General features: G+C 36.3%; 1 protein-coding gene across 1 annotated transcript; it reads left to right on the forward strand.

Annotated features, from left to right (window-relative positions):
- The first annotated feature begins 6,265 nt into the window (after positions 1-6,265).
- LOC121726064 (hemicentin-1-like) lies at positions 6,266-24,358 on the forward strand. Its single transcript, XM_042113290.1, has 18 exons — positions 6,266-6,499; positions 6,584-6,816; positions 7,193-7,321; positions 9,011-9,172; positions 9,685-9,859; positions 10,066-10,256; positions 10,378-10,453; positions 10,578-10,757; positions 11,238-11,412; positions 12,300-12,394; positions 15,386-15,557; positions 15,648-15,742; positions 16,082-16,244; positions 17,705-17,817; positions 19,472-19,609; positions 20,775-20,903; positions 23,159-23,289; positions 24,176-24,358. Exons 1-18 carry the CDS (start codon positions 6,283-6,285, stop codon positions 24,311-24,313), a joined length of 2,712 nt encoding a protein of 903 aa, XP_041969224.1. The 5' UTR covers positions 6,266-6,282; the 3' UTR covers positions 24,314-24,358.
- The last annotated feature ends 16 nt before the right edge of the window (positions 24,359-24,374 follow it).

The raw sequence follows: 24,374 nt of genomic DNA on the forward strand, positions 1-24,374 counted from the left end.
CGACGCGACTGCGCAGTGAACACGCCGCGATTGCGCAGCGTGGCGTGGACGCCATTTTGTACACTCGTCTACACAGATTATTATTATATATTATAATACTCGTCTAGGCTATAATATATAATAATAATCTCACTCACTCGTCTCACGACATAGTCACTCGTCGTGACGTCAGAATCCATTTTGCTGCTGAGTGTCCAAAACGCCGAAGGTAAGCTGCGTGCGCTGCGCAGTCGCGTCGCTTTCAAATCGCTCGCTAATCGCCAGTGTGATAAGGCCCTAATAGGCTAGGGACAAAGTCTATTCGCATTATAGTATGTATGAGCTTGTCATAAAATCTCTTGGGCTATACCAATTGCATATGGCTGATTTTGGTATCGTTATAAAGTTTTAATTTTACAGAAGACAATTCCAAATTCAAATTAGGTATTTACCTAATTTGAATTTGGAAAACAAATGAAAATCTCACATTTACTTGTGCATTTGCACAAGTAAATGTGAGATTTTCATTTGTTTTTCTTATTGTTATAATGAGATACATTTTAAAATTTTATAACAGAAAACCTATAAATGCGACACAAGCCGCGAAAACAATTTGTGATGTTTAAGGACCTAATGCAGTATCTGTGAATGTATCGCAAATTTGGTTTAAGCCGTTTTCAATCCGGAAATTTTGATATCAATGATGCACGTCGCTCTTGTCGCCCTGTTACGGACAAAACAAATACCATTTTTTAAAAAGTGGAGCAAGTTCGGCATATTAGTAGTTACGATGTAGCTGAAGAACTGGGGATTAACCACAAAATGGTTTTGGCGCATTTGAAAAAAGCTGGGTACACAAAAAAGCTCGATATTTGGGTGCCTCATGAGCTCACTGAAAGAAACCTAATGAACCGTGTACTCATTTCTGATTCTTTATTACGACTTAATGAAACCGAACCATTTTTGAAGAAGCTGATAACTGGTGCTGAAAAATGGATCACGTATGACAAGAACGTGTGAAAAAAATCATGGTCAAAGGTCACACGCATCAAAGGCTTCAGAGACTGTGGCGCAACCCGGGTTAACTCGCAACAAGCATGTGTGTAGTGGGCTTGGAAGGGCATTATACATTATGAGCTGTTTCCGCCAGACAGGACCATCGGTTCTGAACTGGACTGCGAACAACTGATGAGATTAAAGCAAGATGTTGAGAAAAAGCGCCCAGAATTTATCAACAGAAGGGTGTGGTTTTTTACAATGATAACGCTAGACATCGCACATCTTCTCAAGCAACATCCTCACCGGAGGCCCAATCCCCTACCCTATTCCCTTCCCTACCCTCCATTATTCCCTTCTCTCCCCTATTCCCTTCCCTTCCCTACCCTCCCCTACCCTATTTGCCTATTCCTTCTTAAAAGGCCAGCAACGCACCTGCAGTTCTGATTCTGCGAGTCTCCATGGGCGACGGAAGTTGCTTTCCATCAGGTGACCCGTTTGCTCGTTTGGCCCTTATTTCATAAAAAAATTAGCCACTCAGCAAAAATTACGGGAGTTTGGCTAGGAGGTGTTAATGCATCCGCCGTATAGACCTGACCTTGCACCTTTATAATAGAATGTCATAGTTGCACCTTCAGATTTCCACCTGTTTCGGTCGCTGCAGAATTTCTTAGACAGTGTCAGGTTGACATCACAAGAGGAAAATTTAAAGTGTGAAGATTATTTTCACTTTACCTTTGCTAAAAGCACCGGCAGCGTCGCCACTGTAGAATTTGTTCACTCTTGTAGGGCGAGTAAATTAAACGCAGAATACTGTATTACTAACCACTACCACTCCGGCTGGTGAATGATGAAGAAGCGAATGTCGGGTTTTCATTTCATTCCTTAATATTTTCCCCACTCTCAGTGGGCGTGCCTATCTTTATTAATCATTACGCCACAGATAGCATATCCGATACTTATTAAGAAGTGGTGAAACAGGTAAGGTTCGGCTTGCGATTGAATATAGTCGAATATTTAGGTGTCTACACTTGCTCGAACAGTTTTCTTTACAAAAAGTAATGATATCCCACCAAAAATATAAATGTAAAAAAAATAAAAAAACCGGCCAAGTGCGAGTCGGACTCGCGCACCGAGGGTTCCGACAGCTTAAAGGTATTATAGACCTGAGTATTTAGTATGAATTTCAATTTAATACCTCTACGCGTTTATGAGGAAATGGGTAGTAAGTTTAAAATTATTAAAAAAAAATATATTATGTGATGTAACTAAAAATTTATGGTTTTCGTAATTTTTCCTTTATCTATGCTATAAGACGTTGCTTCGTACCAAATTTCAAGATTCTGAGTTCACGGGAAGCACCCTGTAGGTTTTGATTCCCTTGCAAGTGTCGAAAATTTGCGGCATAAACGGCTGTATCTTTTGATTGCGTTGGCTTAGAAGTTTGATTTTTTCACAGCTTCAAGGGACAGTAGACCTGAGTAATTGATATAAATTTCAGCTTCATGCCTCCACGCGTTCCTGAGAAAAAGGGTCTTGACAGACGGACAGACGGACAACAAAGTGATCCTATAAGGGTTCCGTTTTTTCCTTTTGAGGTACGGAACCCTAAAAATATCCACAGCCGAACATATAACCTCCTCGTTTTTTGGAAGTCGGTTAAAAAGAAGAGCCAAGTTCAATACAAACATTATGCTTATCTATAGACTCTGCCTTGATAAATTCTTTTTTTTTTAGGATCGAAAATTAATCTCCCGTGAAAAAATCTTGTTAATCAATCTATCTGTCAGTGATAATCTATAATCTATATCTATATATCTATATATATATAAAAGAAAGTCGTGTTTGTTACAACACTTATAACTCGAGAACGGCTGGACCAATTGCCATGGTTTTTGATTTGTTGGATTTGTTTCCGTCCCGAATAGCAGAATACATCTTAAAAACAATGAAAACTCGATATGTGTAATGATTAATGAATACTTCAATAGATGCTGATTTGTTTATTACATGTCAAACATTTGTTGTCCAATCCTGTCAAATAGTGTAACAACTATTTTTTTTTGGAGCTTATGGCCTGGTTGCTGAGACCTTTAGCCCGGCCGCACATTGTCCGAAATTTCTGATACGATACATTTGAACGTCGGCCGGACCGCCACACAGCACACTACGTCGGAAGCTGGCTGAACCGGCAAGACTAGACGATAAAGTACGAGACGTTATCTTGCAGGAGTCAAAGGGCGAAGAAGGTCATGACAAATTTACCGGCGAAAATTACCAGCAGAGTCACCGGGAATTTTTATAATTCAAGACTTATTTTATTACTTATTGATTATGTTTATTTTTATGAAGCATTTTAAAAATAGGTTTTGATTGATTTGATTATTGCGCACATGTTGCCTCCCCCGGGAGTGTATTTATTTTTTGTAAAATGTCTACAAAGTTCAGGTACTGTTATATTTCTTTGTTTTAGACATTAATTTTCGAAAATTTTTTATTAACCGAAAATAATACCTAAGATTGCCATTATTGGTTCCGTCACCAGAGCCATTGTGCTCCCTGCTTTATGGCGAAACACTAGAATCACGATATTTTCCTTCGATTTTCCTTCCTGGCGCTATAACTCCAGAACGCACGAACCGATTTCCACGGTTTTGCATTGGTTGGAAAGGTCTCGGGCTCCGTGAGGTCTATAGAAAAAAAAATCAGAAAAACCTTCAAGAGAAAAGCAGGAAAATAGGAAAAATAATTTTATGCCAAAACAACGTTTGCCGGGACAGCTAGTGATAAATATATTACATGTCGAGTAAGTTATGAAAGTAACTCCGTGTCGTATTACACCCATGTCGTAGTAAAGTCTTGAGCCTGATAATAGTAGAATTTGGATTGATCATTATGGGACCTGTACTAATTTCATATTATACTTAAGCTAATAAAGATTTTTGAATTTGATGTTTTTGAATTTTGTTGTTATGTTAAAATGTAAGTATGTGTCAAATATAAATATAATGTGTTATATTATTATATTATATGTTATATTATACGTCTTATTTTCGGTTATTTTATTTATAAACTAGATTATCCCGCAAATTTCGTGTCGCTGTTCTAAGAAAGTCGATCCATGCGTAGACCAGTAGCTCTACCATGAGTTGAAGGGGGGCCTCCATACAACAAATGTGAATTTTCAAACATTTTTTGCTCGGTACCGATGATGACAACAGATTGGTACTTGCGTTTTTCATCATGGCATTGATTGTATTTATATTTTAATAATTAATAACGAAAATTAAATAAAATTAATAATTAAGGGGAGTTCTCATACAAAAATCACATTTTTTTACTATTTTTGCTCTATAATTGTGCGGAATCCTTCGTGCGCGAGTCCAACTGGCACTTGGCCGTTTTTTAACATTTATGTTTTGGTGGGATTTGTATGTCTTTATCGATAAGTGCAATGATTTACAAAAGGATAAAAAAATAAATTACTCACAACGTTATAAATCACAACACAATAAAAAATAGCTATTAAAACGTTTCCGGTGATAAAAAATCGCACAACTTACGAGTTCACGACCTTAGATGAACTCAAACTGCGTTAAATTAATTATTATTTATTATCTAAAAAAAACCAGCCATTAGTCATTACCCCGATAAATATATAATATCACTAGCTTTTGCCTGCGGATTCGCTCGCGTTAAGAAGTAGGGTACGTATTATTATATATGTACAAACTTTCATCCCCTATTTATTTTTTATGTAAAAAGGGGGCAAACGAGCAAACGGGTCACCTGATGGAAAGCAACTTCAGTCGCCCATGGACACTTGCAGCATCTTGCAAAAGAGAGAGAATAGGGAAGGGTAAGGAAAGGAATAAAGAAGGGTAGGGAAGTGAATAGGGTAGGGGATTGGGCCCGGTAAACTCACTCACTCGGCGAAACACAGCGCAAGCGCTGTTTCACGCCGGTTTTCTGTGAGCCCGTGTTTTTTTTTTTATGAAATAAGGGGGCAAACGAGCAAACGGGTCACCTGATGGAAAGCAACTTCCATCGCCCATGGACACTCGCAGCATCAGAAGAGCTGCAGGGGCGTTGCCGGCCTTTTAAGAGAAAATAGGGAAGGGTAAGGAAGGGAATAAAGAAGGGTAGGGAAGGGAATAGGGTAGGGGATTGGGCCTCCGGTAAACTCACTCACTCGGCGAAACACAGCGCAAGCGCTGTTTCACGCCAGTTTTCTGTGAGCCCGTGGTATTTCTCCGGTCGAGACGTTAGAAATTCTAACCCCTTGGGGGTAGAATTGATCAAAATCTTTTTTAGCGGATGCCTACGTCATAACCTCAGAACTGGAAAATAAGACAACGTATACCTGCATGCCTTTCAGCCCAATCTGTCCAGTGGTTTGGGCTGTGCGTTGATAGATCACCGAGGCAGTCACGTTTGACTTTTATATATTATATAGATCGTTATTGTAATTCAGGGCTTCCTAAAGGGTTTGATGCACTGAACCACTAATTGTAAAAGCAACAGACAAAAATTGCAATAGACAAAAGTAACAAATTACCATGAGTAAGTATCGTGATTCATGAGTCATGACTCATGAGTGGTGACTGTAAGCTTACATGATGTGTAGGAAACTAGGGATGTGAGTTGTGACGACTCACCGCCCGCTCGATGGTGGTTCTATCTCATGTGAGTGTGGGATCTGATCCAGATCTGTCCCAGTCATCTGGTTAAATCTGCTATTTGATGGAATGACTAGCGCATTCATTGAATGAAACCATTTAATTTAATTATTAAAGGCAAACGTCAAGTCGTTGACTGTAACGTTTAACGTCTAAATTAAAGGCCAACTCGTGAAGTATTTAATTGTAAACTAAATGGTTTCATTCAATGAATTCCCTATTCCTTCAATCAAATAGCAGTATCAACCAGAAGACTGCGGCATACCTACCATCAAGCGCGGTCATTCAATCGAAGGATGGCGGTAAAGTCATCAGCAATAAGTGAAGAATAAAACATCACAAATGATCAACTAACGCGGGCTGACTGAAGTACTTTCGTTCAAGAACACTTTGTATCTAAAACCCAGTCTCAATGAAAAATGTAAGAAAGGTCTCAATCACAGGCCCCTACTCTCGCAGCAATGAGCTTATCAACTATAATTGGTGAAACCCCACTATCAAACTGACGATAACTGTAACTAAACAAAAATACGAGTTACGAGTAGCTTCCATGTCCAGTATTGTCAGCCCGCGTCTGTATAACATACATAATTCTGACTCTGATTCTGAGATATACCGTAACTTGAACATGAAAATAAATTTCGAGATAGTCATTGTAATTTTAACATTGTTATTTATTAACGCACATGGAGAAAGAAGTGTAGCATTTGTCATTGATGATTCCTATTCAATGAACGACGAAATCGAACAAGTGAAAATGCAAACAGAACAAGTGTTTGAAGCAGTGTTTGAAAGTGACGAAAGCAAATTTAACAATTATGTTTTAGTGACGTTTAATGATCCCTGTAAGTATATCAGTAATGTGATTATTATTTATTGAGATATTTGTTACTATAGATTTTTTGGTAAGTAAATATTTATTGTTTAAGCCAGTGAAGTTAGAATTATAACAAACTATTCACAACAATTCAAAAAATATTTGTCTACAAACATAAATCTAATAGAAAACCCAGATTGTCCGGAAATGGCTATGCTGGGTATTCTGAACGCCTTGAACGCTTGTCCGAGCAATTCAGTTATATACGTGTTCACTGACGCCGCTGCAAAAGATTATTATAAGTTTGAAGAAGTCAAAAGTCTCAGTCTAAAGAAATCAATTCAGGTAATTCAACAGTAACAGGTAAAAACTTTATTCTTTTAATTAGACTAAGAGATGTGAGGTCGCATTACTCATCAACGTTACAGGTACATCTATATATATATAAATTAAACTCAAAGGTGACTGACTGACATGGTGATCTATCAACGCATAGCCCAAAGCACTGGACCGATCGGGCTAAAAAGAGCACCGGTGATCGCGACAACAATAGAATACAATAGCATTTCCTGGAAACTGTGATCGAAGTATTAACTGCATGCATTTATTGAATAACGCTAACAATAGTTCATGCAGGGACATGAGTCTGTTTAGGTGGTTTAGGTCTCATAGCAATAAATTTTGGTTTGATTTTTGATTTGCTGATTATATTGGATTTAAGGTTACATTCCTATTGACTGGGATCTGCCCTGACACCAGTTTGACAAGCGAGGAGTATGTAGCGTACTATAAGCTAGCTGAGGCGACATCGGGGCAAGTCTTTCACTTGAGCAAGTCCAACATCGATAAGGTGCCTATATTATATTACCACATTTTTTTTTTTTTTAATTTTGTTAATACAGTTCGAGTCATCGTATCGTCGATTTTTTAATTTTCCTGTCTGTAAAGCTCATTATACAATTCATCACTAAATTTTGTACCGTTCCTGTTTAGGTCATACATTACATTTCCGAATCAATAAAAAGTGAAAAATATTTGTTAGCTGACCGCCTTGCCACCGACTGCCCTATTTTATTATCTGTAAGTATAAAGTTAATAATATTTAATATATTAAGGTAATTTATAATTATAAAACTAAAACATAGAAAAATGTCTTTATATTATTCAAAAATCCCACCAAACCATTTCATGTAAAATGTTGCCAAGATGACCACATAAGGTTTACCCAGTGAAAAAGATATGAGATCCTCATGAAGAGCCAAGTTTCTGAATCTACACGGTGTAACTCTACTGACCCTGACTTACACAAATTCTACATGATATTAGTAAATATGTAGTATGTCGTGGAGGTAATGCGAATATTTAGTTTTTGATCTGAAGTTCGTAACTAAACAGCTGAGCCTATATATTATTTACTAATTTTATTTTATTTACTACTAACTAATGTCTACAATATCTTGTTTAAGTTAGGGCCAGTAGAGTTAGGCCATGTAGATACAGAAGCTTGGCTCTACATGAGATCTGATATCTTTTTCACAGGGTAAGACCTTAACTCTCCATCACATTTTTCATGGATTTTTTTATGGGATTTACTTTTTGTAAGTTGATTCTTATGAGTACTTATTATTAGGTTTTTTAGTTACTGTGTACAGTCCCGACTTCCGTGTAAACTCTTACTCTTATGTCCTAATTCATAAAATTAGTGAAAGTCTAGTGCAAAAGTTATAAGTTGATGAATACGAGTATTTTGTTGGTTGTATACTAAACTTACATTACATACCAAATTTCAGCTTTCTAGCACTTCAGGAAGTAGCTAAACAATTAAACATTTTGATGATCATCAGTGTGATTGTTAGCTGATACTTAGAGCACAGGTTTGTCCTATTTTAAGTATCAGCAAAACATTAAATGTGTACATATACAGTCTGAACTTTATGTATCATGTAAAAATTATAACTAAACTTATGCAATTTGAGCAAATAAATAACTTTATAATTCGAGAGTGTGTCAAATCGGTGTATTTTAGTTATCAATAAAATCTAAAATATTAGAATTTAGAGCAATTCAATTGAGACTTGAAACTGTATGTTTAATTAGCCTATTATTGACATCTATCCGGTACATTGGAAACCAACTCTATGAGGATATCCCCAGATTGTAAGGTATCCAATGTCCATTATTGTACTCATAAACCTTGCATAACATCAGATTACAAAACGTGGTACTTTAATGCTATGAGTACTCACATGCGGTTTTGCTCGATAGTTTTACTCCAAATCGAGTAATAATTACTGTGTGGACCGCAAAACTCACAGCTCGAAGGCTCGCATCGAGCCAGCTCGATGGAATTAATTTTATCGATTTAGAATAAAACCATCGAGCAATGCTGAATGTGTGGACGAAATCCCGAGCCGCGGGTTTTGCTCGACGTTATTGCTCGATCGAGTAAAACCGTATGTGAGTACTTAGCATTAGACTCGCTTATCTAAAGACTAAAACAATTTATTACAACAAAAATTACAAACTTCCATTTTTTCAGTTCGACGTCGACAGCAAAACGAGCAATATTATGATTTCGGCCTCGAAAATTGGGGAAGTTATTGAGTCGATTAAAATGGCTCCGAGTATGTCGCTACATGTTTTGGATTCAGGAAATAATGTTGTTAAATACGACATTATCATGAATTCAAAATATATTATGGTGAGTATAAAACCCAGTCAGTACATAGGACATAATATCACATACATCATGCCATAAGAGTAGGATATCTAAATCTAATCATGGACTTCCTAGTCTAGGAAGTCCATGATTAGCTGATTTAGATATTTTTTTAACTATGGCAGAGTTTAGGGAGAGGAGAGAGCCACAGGCTTAATTAAAAAAATAAAAATCCTTTTAAATTAAAAACCATCTAACAACAATTGCGACAAAAAAGATATAAAAAATTCGCGTCTCTGCTAACGCTCGTCTGTTTGTGAAAAATAAGAAACAACGAGTCTACAACAAGAATGTTTTTAAACCTTATTAATTAACGACACCGAGAAGCATTAGTCGATATTATGAAGCCTGTATGTAGCCTGTAGTCGATATTATGATGCGATACTGTTTCAGACCATAATATCGAAAAAATTATACATTACCTTTATTTTTATTATTATTATAATAATGATATAATATACATATTATTATTAATAAAATTTTATTTGCTTCAGATAGTAAAATTACATGATGTGAAACCTGGACCTTACAAAGCAAAATTGGATTGTAGTCATGATGGTTTACGTACCTACATGGCTGTGAAGGGCACTACCTCTATATCATTTGTGCACGGATTTTCGGAAGATAAGCCTAGCTCACTAGAAGAAACGTCCACACTGCCGCTTTCTGGTCGGCAGTTTCAAGTTTTTAGTTTTTTTATTACTTTCTGATAGGTTTTAATATTTCAGCCGAATCTGATATCGTAAAGAAATATTTCGCAATGCCTAAGGTTAGGCCTTAAGTCTGCCTGAGTATGCAAAAATTTGTATGGGTGTGAGTGTGTATGTCAATCAAATAATTTCTAAATGTATAGTGAAAAAAAAACACATTTCCAGGAGACAAAACATTTCTGGCCATTGCTCTTGAAAATCCAAAGAGAGAATATGTTAAATTAGATATGATAGAGCTTATTGATGTGAATAACACGATAATACAGACAGCAATAGCACTGGTGTTAGTTGATGATGAAAAGCAGTTCTATGTGACTGAAAAAATTAATATACCAGACAAAATGTTCAAGATAAAAGTAAGAATTATTTGTGCTTGTTTTGATTTGTGCATGTTATATTGAAATAGTTTTTGTTATTCTTGTATTAAAATCTGTACATTTTTAAACAAGGTAACACAATTTTAATCTATATTTTTAGGTGCATGGACAAACAAAAGCAAAGGAAAAAGTAGCTCGACTTGGAAAGACGTTTATCGAACTTAAAAAAAGTTTTGGTAAAAATTAAATAATAATTTCTAATTACGTATACGTACGTTAGTCAAGATATTGAATGTGCATAACTATGGACATATACAGTATATTTGGGCAGTCACAACTCACAAAGTTATTATATTTCAGGAAAGATTACCGACAAATCACCTAAAGTAACTATAATAGGTGACACAGAAATCGTCGCTGAACCAAATACACTGGTTACTTTTAAATGTAGTGTTGAAGCTTACCCTAAGCCTGAAATCGTCTGGGAAAAAGATAAAGGAGACAAGTTTGAAACTGAAGTAGTTACTGTAGATTTAACAGGTCATTATAAGAGTGTTTTACAAATAAAAGAGAGCAATAGTGCAACGTATTATTGTATAGCTAAAAACACAATAGGAAATGCTAAAGCTTATGCAAAAATTACAATAATTGAAAGTAAGTAATGTGTCAGTTATATAATAAAATATTATAATGCCGACAATAATGAACTTACGCAGAAAACGCATACATCTGAAAGACGAAGAGTTAGTTGCAAATACACAATACATAAGAAGAATAAAAATTATTTCATACTTTTTAGGTCCTTTTAAGAATACCTTTTAAGATGTTTTTTCCTTGGAAGTCGGGTTAAATTTTTTGTTAAAAATAATAATTATTAATATATTTAATATATTTTTATTTTATTTTATTTATATATTTTTGTTTTATTTTAATTGTTTTTTTCATAAAGTCTCGCAATTTCCTGTATTTTTTTCGGACATAACAATATACAGTGAAATTACAAAAATCTATTATTTACAGAACCACCGCATATAGAAGATACAAAGATAAATGTATCTAGTTTAGAAGGAAGTATGATAGAAATTCCTTGTAATGTTATTGAAGGATATCCACCACCTTCAGTTGAATGGTTTAGAAAAAATATTAAAATAAGCAACGGCAGAAAATACCAAATTCTCGAGGATTATACACTAAGGTAATCTTAACATTAATCGGAGGCTGCTGTCCGTCATGTGTGCGTTGCGAGGACCCAGCGCGCCGTGTAAACACCTTGGTTGTTTGCATGGGCGTACCCAGGTTCTGGGTAGGTGTTTATAAAGAATAAAAAATTAATAATTATAGTTGTAAGAATATTGTATTGCAAACAAATGGCTAAAATTCGTTTTATTATTTTTAATTTTTATAGATGAAAGTACTAGATAATATACTTAGTAGGGATGTCAACATGATCCAGGGGGGGGCATCTGCCCCCCCCCTCCCCCCTCGGTACGCCCATGGTTGTTTGTATGTAAAACAACGCATCGGCAGCGATGCGTCGACGCAACACTGACGCAACGTGCCGTGTATCTGGCTCTTGAGGTTGATTCAGACTGCAACGCGACGCGTAGATGCATTTCTAAATTTATATGGATATTTTGTTAGAATTATTAGCCTATTATTACCTCAACTATTTCTATACATAATCTTCATAATTAAGTAGTCGGCACGAGACCCAAAAATTCACCGACTTAAAAAAATGAAAAGTATGTATCTTATCACATACGGTTACTTTAGAGAAATTATTCCTTACGTTGCTAGATTTTACGTCCCACAATAAAATGTTCAGCCTTTCATGGCCTTTCATCTTTTTTTTACACAAAATACCTGTATAAGTATTTTATAATATTAAAATCTAGCCTAACTAAGACTAATAAGTAATTTTACATTAACTTAAACTGCTAGGTAGAGTTTATCTGATATGCCCATTGTTTTTTTTTGTTGGTCTCAAATTGTTATTTTCAGTTCTATTCGATTTAAATTCCTGGTACTAAAAATATTATCAAAAATTAAATTTGATTTTGATTTATTTATGAATTTTCGCAGGTTTCAAGCAGAAGTATCTGGCAACGAGGTTTTTACCTGCGTAGCAAAAAATAATGCTGGCCAATATAAAAAACATACAAATGTTACTGTTTATGGTAAGTGCTATTATTGTTGTATACGTCTTTATTTAACTAGTTTTTATAAATAAATTATTATATAATTAATATGGGGCCAGTAATCATTATAAATAAGTGATTAAGGTAAAGCATTTTTTCTATAAAAATGCATAAATAGCTTAATCACTTAAAAAAACGCTTAATATTTTGCCAGGTTTTTCTTCGATATCAATTGTATATATAACCAGTCGATGGCACCTATGACCTAACTCTTTGTGCGCGAATATTAGGCTTCTTACAGACGAACGGCACTGGTCAAAGTCACGCGTCGACAAGTGCCATTCGTTTGTAAGAAGCCTTAGAGTTGCGATTTTTAAAATAGGATTTATTTAACGATTTTTTTTTGTTTCATAAATTATTATCGATACTGGTCCAATAATAAATATGATAAACATATCGACATCCATGAGAATAAAAGATTTGTGATTATAAACTTACTCAGCAATTCAAATTTCTTTATTTTAATTTATTATTGTAAAACAAATTTATTATGTTGCTTTTTAGAACGGCCGTTTATAGAAAATTCGAATAAATATGTATTTACTTTGAAAGGAAGAGTGACAAAAATTCCATGTAATGTTATCAAAGGATATCCGCCACCTTCAGTTGAATGGTTTAGAAAAAATATTAAAATAAGCAACGGCAGTAAATACCAGATTCTCGAGGGTCATACACTAAGGTATACTTAAACATTAAAGTACTTACCTTACGCTGGTTTCAAGCTAGAGGGGCGTATAAAAAGACACTTTTTAAGAAAAAAATAGATCTCTACAACTGAAAATTGGCATGTGTCTATGAAAGTACTTTTTTACTTTTTATACGCCCTTTTTGGCTTGAAGCCCGCGATATTATACAGTATATTACGATTTACGATCATAATTAGGCCATGCATGACGTCATGGTCCAACAGCTAAGCAGCGCCGTAAATAGGGCGGTACCACCGGTGCCCAGGCACAGGGCGTAGACTCTGGGGGGGCGCAAGAATGGCCTGACCAGGCAGGATTCAGGACTATTATTTTTTCGGTTAGCTCCCGATAAGTTCCCGCTGCGCTCCTAGTGCTCGATTCCAAAAATACAATACATATACCCAGGTACATATTAATAATATCTAAAAAAAAAACAAGGATCCAGTTGTAGAAGCTCGCACAGGGCGCAAAAAAGGCTGTTTACGGCACTGCAGCTAAGCACTTCCCGTGTAAACTCTACAAATAATAGGTATCATAAAGAAAAGAAAGATAACTTTACACATATTATGTTAGGTAGATTTTTTCACAATTCCAGAGACCAGATAATCTTATATATAAAATTCTCGTGTCACAATGTTAGGCCGCGTACTTCTCCGAAACGGCTTTACTGATTTTAACCAAATTTTATATGCATATTCAGTGGGTCTGAGAATCGGCTACTGGGTATTTATTATATTGATAAGTGCATTTGTTGAATAAATAATAGTAAATTATTACAACTCGAGACTGACGGCGACTATCGTTTGTGCGACGGGATAGCGATGGACGTTGCCATGGTGACATACTTATTTAGTTACTTCAATAAAATAATACGGGTGAAATACTTTATATGGCAAAGAAACGTTTGCCGGGACAGCAAGTATTAATATAATATTTTCCTTATACACAGAAAAATAGTATGTGTTTCCTATGAACAATTCTGTATGTGGTTTATTTTTGTATCATGTATTTGCAGTGGTAACAACTAACAAGCAAGCTTATTGTAGGTACCGACCAACGAAACCAGCCAGCCTAAGGGTCAATTCAGACCGCAACGCAAAAAGGCGAGCCGAGGCGCGGCTCAGCATAAATTTGTATGGATTTGACAGATTTCAATTGCGTAAGACGTCCTGCGAATCTGTCAAATCCATATAAATATAGAAAAAAATCCACGCATCGCGATGCGGTCTGAATCAACCCTTATACTACCAAAACGAAATAAATAAAATTCTCGTGTCACAATGTTAGTTAGGTACCTTACTCCTCCGTCAGTAACTACAGTCACTAAGTAAGTATATTTTTTGTAACAATGACAAAACAACATTAGATTTGCTGAGACCCCCCCCCCCCTCCTCTTAACGTAAGATTAGATGAGATTTGATTGGACCCCCTCCGCCTTAAACACCTCACGTAATTTGTGGACGCCCCCTTAAATCAATATTGGTGCAACGGAGTGACGTGCGTCACCTTTTATATTAATATATTTTGAGTTATTTTCAAATATTTTGCAGGTTTCCAGCAGAGGTATCTGACCATGAGATTTTTGTTTGCAAAGCGACTAATAACTATGGTCACTATAAAAAAAAGGTGTATGTAGAAATACATGGTAAGTGCAAGTATTGATGTGTATAAATATTACGGAATATCGTTATACAGTGTCTAAACTATAATAATAAACTTCTTTATAATTTATTAGATGACCAGGGGGGGGGGGGGGGGCAGGGGGGCAGCTGCCCCCCCCCCCCCCCCCCCTGGATCATGTTGACGTTCCTACTAAGTATATTATCTAGTACTTTTATCTATAAAAATTAAAAATTAAGAACGAATTTTTGCCATTTGCTTGCAATACAATATTTTTACAACTAAAAATTATAATTTTTTTATTCTTTATAAACACCTAGCTTATGAAAAATCTGATTTGCCCCCTCTGGCCCAGAACCTGGGTGATTTGCCCCCCCCCCCCCCCCCCCTTGCACCTTCATCATCAAACTCCGTTGATGATGAAGAGTTAATGGCGCGGTAACCGTACATTTTCTGGGATAAAAAGTATCCTATGTCCTTTCCCGGGACTCAAAGTATCTCTGTGCCAAATTTCAGCTAAATCGGTTCAGCGGTTTGGGCGTGAAGAGGTAACAGACAGACAGACAGACAAACTTTCGCATTTATAATATTAGTATGGATTTATATAGATTAATATTTTTTTCCTATTTTTGACTGGATGATTAAAAAATACATATATTTTTAGTAAAACCAACAATCAAGAATGCAGGTAAAGATGTAAATATTCCTGCGCAAAAAGTGGTAGACTTAGAATGTCTAGTTACAGGCTTTCCAAAACCGGAAGTCAGATGGTTGAATAATTCTGAATATATTGAGAGTGGATCCAAAGTACAGATGTTTAGAGATCACAAATTAAGGTTTGTGTTTTTTTTTATGTTTATGAAACCTTTGAAAAAAAAATCTTAAATCAATTTGTAATAAGTTAATTAATTTTTTATTTTTTACAGGTTCAAAGCCACAATTTTCGACACAGGTAACTACACTTGTCAAGCCACAAACTCCGTAGGAGAAGATAAAATAACATTTCATGTGAATGTATACGGTAGGCATTCTTTTTTTTAACAGAATTATTTGAGAAATAAAAATTAGATCGTATTGGATAAGAAAGGTGTCATAAATCATTTAATACGAAAAGCTCTGCAACAATTTTTCAACAATACGACGATACGGAACAATACGACCTGCAAACCTACAAAAAGAGAGCGTATTCCCGCTTCAAAGGCCGGCAAACGCACCTGAATCTCTTCTAATTTTTGAGTGCCAATGCCCATGGGCGACGGTAGTGACCTGTTTGCTCGTTTGCCCCCTTAATATAAAAAAAAAATACACAATATAAAATATTTTTGTCTAAATCAGACTTATTAAAAGGGTAATATTTCAGAACCAGCTGAAGTTGCCCGGCCTAGGATGACCTATTACAAGATTGAGTTGGGAACACCTCTAAGCTTAGCATGTTCGGCACCTAATGGATACCCGAAGCCAGATGTTGAGTTGTTCCACCTTCCAAAGGATAAAAATTCACGACTGTCACCGCTTAAACTAAAGTAAGGTTATGTCCGAAGACGAACGAACTAAGCCTAGAACAGTAGATCAACTTCATAAAACGAGCTAAGATCGAAATTAAATTTCAAATGCCCAAGTTCGCGCCAGTCGCCTATCCGCACGCTACGCTAACGAAATATGGCATTCAAGCTTTGGAAGTTGTACACTCGGCCTTATTGCACGGCCTAGATGTAATACTTACTGCGTGTGAATAGGTGACTGACCACCTCACACATCGATTTTTATTCATTGAAAGATAATAATCGACTGCTGATGCGTACAGTATCGAAACTGCAAAAATACTGCTGCATATTTTCTGTTTTCTTGTATTTCAATGGGCTTATAGTTAAGTTGTAACGGAAGAAGACACTCTTGACAGTTTGCCTTACGGCGCTTTTCCTGTCATGCGTGTGGTCAGTTGCCCGTAACCGTTAACCGTGCGGGATATGGAATGGAAATCTACTATGAAACCGTGCGATGCCGCGTCCTAATCTTACAACGTCATTTTACGTTTGTTAGAGTGATACGAAAAAAGTCTCAAAAAGGGAGATCGCAGACGGCACTTTTTTTGTGTGATCGAGTCTGCGGCGCACATACAGTCTGCATGGCCGCGCCATGCCGACTGTATGTGCGCCGCAGACTCGATCACACAAAAGTGTGCCGTCTGCGATCTCCCATAGGTTTCGTTGTATAGCTCCTTGTCCGCATATGGGTAACGACATGCCCCTGGCCGCGTGCATCTTGCCCTCATGATAGGATATATAAAACATCTATGAAAAGATAAAATTTTAAATGCGGGCAAATTACATGGCCACATCCGAGCGTGGACGGAAAATCCTCTAAAAGCCGGTATTCACGAGCGATCCATCGATCTATTTGATACGCTGTCAATCCAAAATTCGTCCATGAATGTGAAAACACTGTCGGTCCAAATGGATGGGCGTGTTCGTGAGTGCAGAAAACCAACGGTCCGGTCGGTCTGAACCGTCGCGTCGTGCTATACGCCTCGCTCGTTCAATGGTGTTACTCGCGAGCCAAAGACGGCATTTTGATTTTAGTTTGCGTTTAGAACACGTCAGATGCTGTCGACGCCTACACTCAAACTGATCAAATGGATCGGCTCGCTGGCGTGTTCGCGAATGCCATGAATTTGGCTCGGCGCGACATGGAGTGTCGAGCCAATGGCGCGAGAGTCATAATATGGATCGCTCGTGAATGCCTACCTTAATTAACTCACCCGGTTTATTGTATGTGTCGTAGGATGATTTGATAAATCCGTGTTTTCGCGAAATCCCTAGAATTTTCGCGAAAATTCGATTTATCAAATCATCCTACGATGTCGTAGGATGATTTCAATTCATCCTACGACATATGCATACCTACCTCTGCTCATAAAGTTTTGTCTATTAATTTGAGAGTTTAATACTCTAATTTGTTTTCATGTCTACTGTGTGCAATGAAGAAACAAAAAATATAAACTACAACGAGCTAAAAGAACTGATGGGGGTTATTACATATGCTCTGCTAAAAATGATTATAGTTTAAGTAATTTTACTTATACCGTCGAAATTCAAGGTATGACATCATTTAGATTAATAAAATTTCTTTATAAATGACAGTAAATTTTTTAACATATGTTTTACATCAAACACCCTGTATTATTGCATCAATTAAAGTGTTCCTGGTAAGGAATCATTTCTAGAAAGTAATCGTATTATATTATGGCAAACTTGAGGAAAATGTAACAATCTATATCAGCTATCTACATAATATTATAAAACTAAGTCGCTTTTTCCCTCGTGTCCCTTTGTTCCTTTTAATCTTTAAAGCTACTCAACGGATTTTGATGCTGTTTTCTTTAATAGATAGAGTGATTCAAGAGGAAGGTTTTAAGTATAATAACATTCATTAAATCGTGGAGAAATACTGTTATTGTTGGGGTTTCTAAATATGACTGTGATGTCGTAAATATTTAAATACATTTTTCCGCTTACATTGCAAACGCAGGCTGAACCCTACGAAATTTATCAAAATAAAGTACCAAGTATAATTATCATTGTACACATTGAAAAGGTCTACAGAAAACTCCGCGATTATATATATATATATATATCTCTTATGGACTACGAATAATAAAAACTAAGAAAAAGTAACTCCGTCAAAAAACTTGCTCCACAATAATTGTCAAAAAAGTGTACCTTAGGTACACATTTCAATACATTTGCAATAAAGTGACCTTGAGCGGTACTAGGCTGACGTTACAGTCATGACAGATCAAAAGGAACCAAATTTAAAACGGTAATAGTATGGGAGTTACGATTCCTTAGTTTTTATTATTCGCTTATGGATATTCCTACAATGACATTTTTTGTCATTTACTTTTTACGACAAATGATGGCTAATTTTCGAAGCAATTTTAATAAATACAGCATTAATCCTAATCCAAGTAGGTACCTTAAATACATTGTTGATTTAATGTAGATCTATATGGCCATTACAGCATATGATTTAAATTACTTACACTATAAATTGATGCAATAATACAGTATTTTTTCAATTATATTTGAAAAAAATATAAAAAATAGTCTGTTCACGATTTTTTTGGCAACCTATTCTTGATCTATTTATAAATATTTTTCATTCTCTAATCACCTCGGTGAAGGTCGATCTAAGTTTGGATCCTAGACCTGTATTTTCAGCTTGGATATACAACACAATGTTAAGGCGACGCGTTGATAATTTGGTTGTAGCGATATCGATTTTTCTCAGCAATAACTAAAGCTAAGAAATTAAAGTTCATTGTCAGTATTCATCATGTCTTTGTCTTTGAATTACCCATAGCATAACATGATTGGTCCACTTTCATAACACAGAATAATCAATCAAAAAGACCTCTGTAAAAAAAGAAATTCGTATTTTGTCAACAGAGGAGAGTGATTTAAGCTTCCAAAATTTGTACATAGATTGGTTCAAGCATACACTTTAATTTGCCCATATCTTATATAACAAGGTATTTATGGTTATTAAATTACGCGACAAAAACGATTTTGTCACTTACGCCCTTTTCATTTTTTGCTGTTCCATTGCTCTCATAAGCAAGCAAGCAATCTAAAGCATATCCAACACGGTTTTTTTACTTTATCGCGGCGTCACCTTAACAGTACTCATAGTATTTGACAATAATTATACAATATACAACGTATTTACCATATTATTTTACATTTATTAGAGAAACCCCAAATAGACAAGACTACATCTGAATATATCGCTATTGAGGGTGATCCTTTGCTGATGATTCCATGTAATGCGAGTGGAATAATTCCCAAACCGAGTTTTACTTGGATAAGAGATGGTGATTACGTAGCTAGTGAGTATACCCTTATTAATAAAAAAGACTGATTGCGGTCCCTAACGGCCGTTCCCAATATTTGATCTATCTCTGGTTTTAAAGCCTTACCTACTAGAGATAGGAATAGCTCACATTAGACATTAGAGACATATAATATTTTATGTCAATTCGATCAAATATTGGGAACGGCCGTAAATCTTGAATAACATTAAAAATTCATTTTATTGTACAATAATGCTTTTCAATGGAAAAGCGCTTTGAACCCAAACGATCAATGAAATTGCATAATAATATTACACACAATATTGTTGCACCCCGTAGACTTAAAAAAAGAAGGTTCTGTACGCGACTGTGGCACAATCATAAAGTTAATATACCTAGCGGAATAGAGAAACAAAGGCCTGAGCAAGAGAGAGGTCACTATCAGTAACACTGCGTGGTAAAAAGAGACGTGTGGTACATGACAGCTGCACTCTTTTTTGACGTCTAGTCGGCATGTGCCGCACGTTGACAATTTAATCTAATAGAATTCATGTTCAATCATGCTTGTGTAAGTGTATACGTACACATATTTTTCACACAGATGAAAACCAATTTTGGTTTCGTTTGTCAAACGATTGTTGCTCTATTCCGCTAGGTATATTAAATTTATGGGCACAATAGACATAGTGGCTGTGGTCTGTGGATTTACAAGGTGAAACAAAATTAAGTAATTAAGTAGTTAAAATATACGTGGGAGAGCCATGCTTCGGCACGAATGGGCTGGCTCGACCGGATAAATACCACGTTCTCACAGAAAACCGGCGTGAAACAGCGCTTGCGCTGTGTTTCGCCGAGTGAGTGAGTTTATCGGAGGCCCAATCCCCTACCCTATTCCCTTTCTTACCCTCCCCTATTCCCTTCCCTTCCCTACCCTCCCCTATTACCCTATTCCCTCTTAACAGGCCGGCAACGCACATGCAGCTCTTCTGATGCTACGAGTGTCCATGGGCGACAGAAGTAGCTTTCCATCAGGTGACCCGTTTGCTCGGTTGCCCCCTTATTTCATAAAAAAAAAAATAATAATAAGTGATAATATTTTAGGGTGTGTATGTCGGATAAAGAGTACGCTTTCTTCTACTCACGTCTTCAATTGTGATGTGTCATTAAATTTTAAAATTTAATGTGACCTTGTTAATTACAGACCCTTCCGAAACTAATGATGGAACACTTATTTTGCTCAAACCTGTTCCAAATATGAGTGATTCTTATCTATGTGAAGCTAAAAATGAGGTTGGTAAGGACACCCATTACGTGGATGTAGCAATACTTCGTAAGTAGATAATACGAATTAAAAAAAATACACTGTTCATGTTACAGTTCGACAAGGCTTTAATTGAATGTGTCAATGTCAGTCAATGTGCGCTGCTGGTAAAAGAGAACTGTCAAAAATGACGTTTTTGTATGATAGAAGCGTTAATTACTTTTCTCGCCACGTTCATAAACAGCCTTGTCGAACTCTACCTCTATATCAAGAGAAAAAACAAGTTGTATGTTTAAGTTATTCCCACTTAAGCTTTGTTTACACAAAGCCATAGATCGTGTCTCTTCATGTTCTAATGTTTGTTCACAGATTAATATATTATGTAGCAAGCTATGTTTGTTACATGTTTTTTGTACGAGTATATAATTATTATGCTAGCAGCTTGTTAGCTGCAAGCATTTTGGTGGTCATGCGACAGCTGATTGACGTAGTGTTTTTTTTCTATAGTTTTATTTCGGTTTTTAATGTTTTATTTTCTTTTATTATTCATTGGCGTACACAAGTGTAGACAAATAGTATTTTCCAAAGTTTCAAAAAGTAGATATAAGTACGATATTTTAAGTTCAATTTGCCTTCAAAAATTGCAATAGTATACTAAAGCCTCTTTGAGAGGGCGACTAACGCAAAAAATCAAACATTGTCCTCCTCCCTTTACACTCACGCCCGTCTTTCATATGCAAGGGTTAAAAAGGACGACGCGGAATCATCGGCAAGTTAGTATTTTCTTAATAACTTGATAAATATAAGTACAACATTTTAAAATTCCGCCAGGTCAGTGTCTCAATGAAAGAATTTTTTATAATGTGTTACAATATAACTTAGTTTAATGCACGGTTACGGCAATATTATTATGTATATGAAAAAATTCTATTTGAATGAAAAATTTTAAGATATCGTGTTTTCTTCAGATCAAATTCTTGGAAATATAATGTAGTATCTATGTTTAGAAAATGAAACAATTATTGAGGGCTTATTTTCAAGAATAAAAATGAATGATAAAATCGACAATTTTGGGTTGGTCGCCCCTTTACGTAAATGAATCGACTATATGGATAGCATACGTTTTCCGTATTCGATTACCGAATTTGTTTTCCGTATTCGTAAATCCGAATGCAATCGCACGGAATTCTAAATCTAATTGAATTCGGAAAACGTGTGTATGCCAGCCTAACATGTATTATTGCCTGCACTGACGATTTATTTAGATTAATTTATTCCTTGCACTCCTGATATTGTACGTGGGAGAGCCATGCTTCGGCGCGAATGGGCCGGCACGACCGGAGAAATAGCACGTTCTCGCAGAAAACCGGCGTGAAACAGCGCTTGCGCTGTGTTTCGCCGAGTGAATGAGTTTACCGGAGGCCCAATCCCCTACCCTGTTCCCTTCCCTACCCTCCCTTATTCCACGAGAAATACCACGTTCTCACAGAAAACCGGCGTGAAACAGCGCTTGCGTTGTGTTTCGTCGAGTGAGTGAGTTTACCGGAGGCCCAATCCCCTACCCTATTCCCTTCCCTACCCTCCCCTATCCCTTCCCTTCCCTACCCTCCCCTATCCCTTCCCTTCCCTACCCTCCCCTATCCCTTCCCTTCCCTACCCTCCCCTATCCCTTCCCTTCCCTACCCTCCCCTATCCCTTCCCTTCCCTACCCTCCCCTATCCCTTCCCTTCCCTACCCTCCCCTATCCCTTCCCTTCCCTACCCTCCCCTATTCCCTCTTAAAATGCCGGCAACGCACCTGCAGCTCTTCTGATGCTGCGAGTGTCCATGGGCGACGGAAGTTGCTTTCCATCAAGTGACCTGTTTGCTCGTTTGCCCCTTTATTTCATAAAAAAAAGAAAAGATATAAAATATGAAAAAAAAGCTAAAATTTTTAAAATTTTGTTTTTCGACCAATACATATACCTAACGATGACTATGATTAATTTGGGATTATCACCCTGATAATAAAAAATCTTATATCTAGAAATAAAAAAAATGCTAATAAAATTGAATAGAAGTTGATTTATACGTAGGTAGCTGGTGAACCTACGTAATTTGGTCGCGTTATGTCAAAACTAGCCATCGACGGTACTGTGGCAGTCGTAAACTGCTGTCGACCAGTGTCAAAAAAATCCAGCGACTGCCGTCGATGCGTGCCGTTAATAGTCTGTAAGCGCTCGAACATTGCATCGACATAACCTGACCAAATGACGTAAGTCCGCCATCTGCTTTTGAATCAATTTTTTCGATAGTACTTTGGTATAATTTATGGCTTGATTTTAGCGTATCCAGAGCCAACGCCGGGCCGTAACGACGTAAAACGGCCAGATGTCACATTACATGAAGGAATACGAAGTGCAGTACCATGCAGTAATAAGCCTTTACGGCTTATCGACCAAGTACGGTGGTATAAGGTTAGTATATTTTCCGAATTACGATACTAGGTGCAATGGGGATTGTCCATTTTTTTTTTTGCTCATTACAAAAACATTTCGAGGAATTAAAAAAATACCCATTAGTTACTTATATTTTTGAACAAATATGTTTAACCTTTGTTTGACCTTCAATGGCGTTAAATTAGAAATAAATTCGACCAACATTACGTTTCGAACTTTTGGTAAGCTTCTCGTATCAGCTTTCACATAATGAGAACTTGCATTTGACGAACCAGCCATTATAAATAAGATTGAAAGGAAATTTAAAACATACTGCAGAGGTCAATTGGTCGCCGATGATGACGTAAGAGCGAAACTTTAAAAAATATTTAGAAAAAAGTAGCTAATGAATTTCAAAATTATTTAATTTATATTAATTTAGAAAAAAAAATTAAATGTGATTTTTTTTGGACAGTGCCCATTAAACCTTCCGGCCAAATTTCGATATAAGTATTGATCCTTTTTAAAAATAAAAATACACGTATTTTTCTCATTTATAATCAGTAATCACCCAATAGATGACCCAGTACTAAAATGTTAAGAAATAGCTTCCTAAAGTTTTCCTAAGAGACACCACAATAATTATTAATGGACACTACGCGTCGCCCCGCGTCACCCCCGCTCTACCCACCGCTGTGAAGTGACCATTCTGCAACGATTTTATGTGGAATAAAATATGTTATGACATTTTCTAGAAATGATTCCTAGCTAGATCGATTTATCGCCCCCGAAACCCCCTATATACTAAATTTCATGAAAATCGTTGGAGCCGATTCCGAGATTCCAATTATATATATATATACAAGAATTGCTCGTTTAAAGATATAAGATATTAAAGTGGTTTGATAAATTCTTTTTTTTTTAGGATCGAAAATTAATCTCCCGTGAAAAAATCTTGTTAATCAATCCATCTGTCAGTGATAATGATAAATATATTACATGTCGAGTAAGTTATGAAAGTAACTCCGTGTCGTATTACACCCATGTCGTAGTAAAGTCTTGAGCCTGATAATAGTAGAATTTGGATTGATCATTATGGGACCGTTGACACTTCTACTCACGTC

The sequence above is a fragment of the Aricia agestis genome, chromosome 4 (genome assembly GCF_905147365.1).
Source record: "Aricia agestis chromosome 4, ilAriAges1.1, whole genome shotgun sequence".
In the NCBI taxonomy this organism is placed as follows: Eukaryota; Metazoa; Arthropoda; class Insecta; order Lepidoptera; family Lycaenidae; genus Aricia; species Aricia agestis.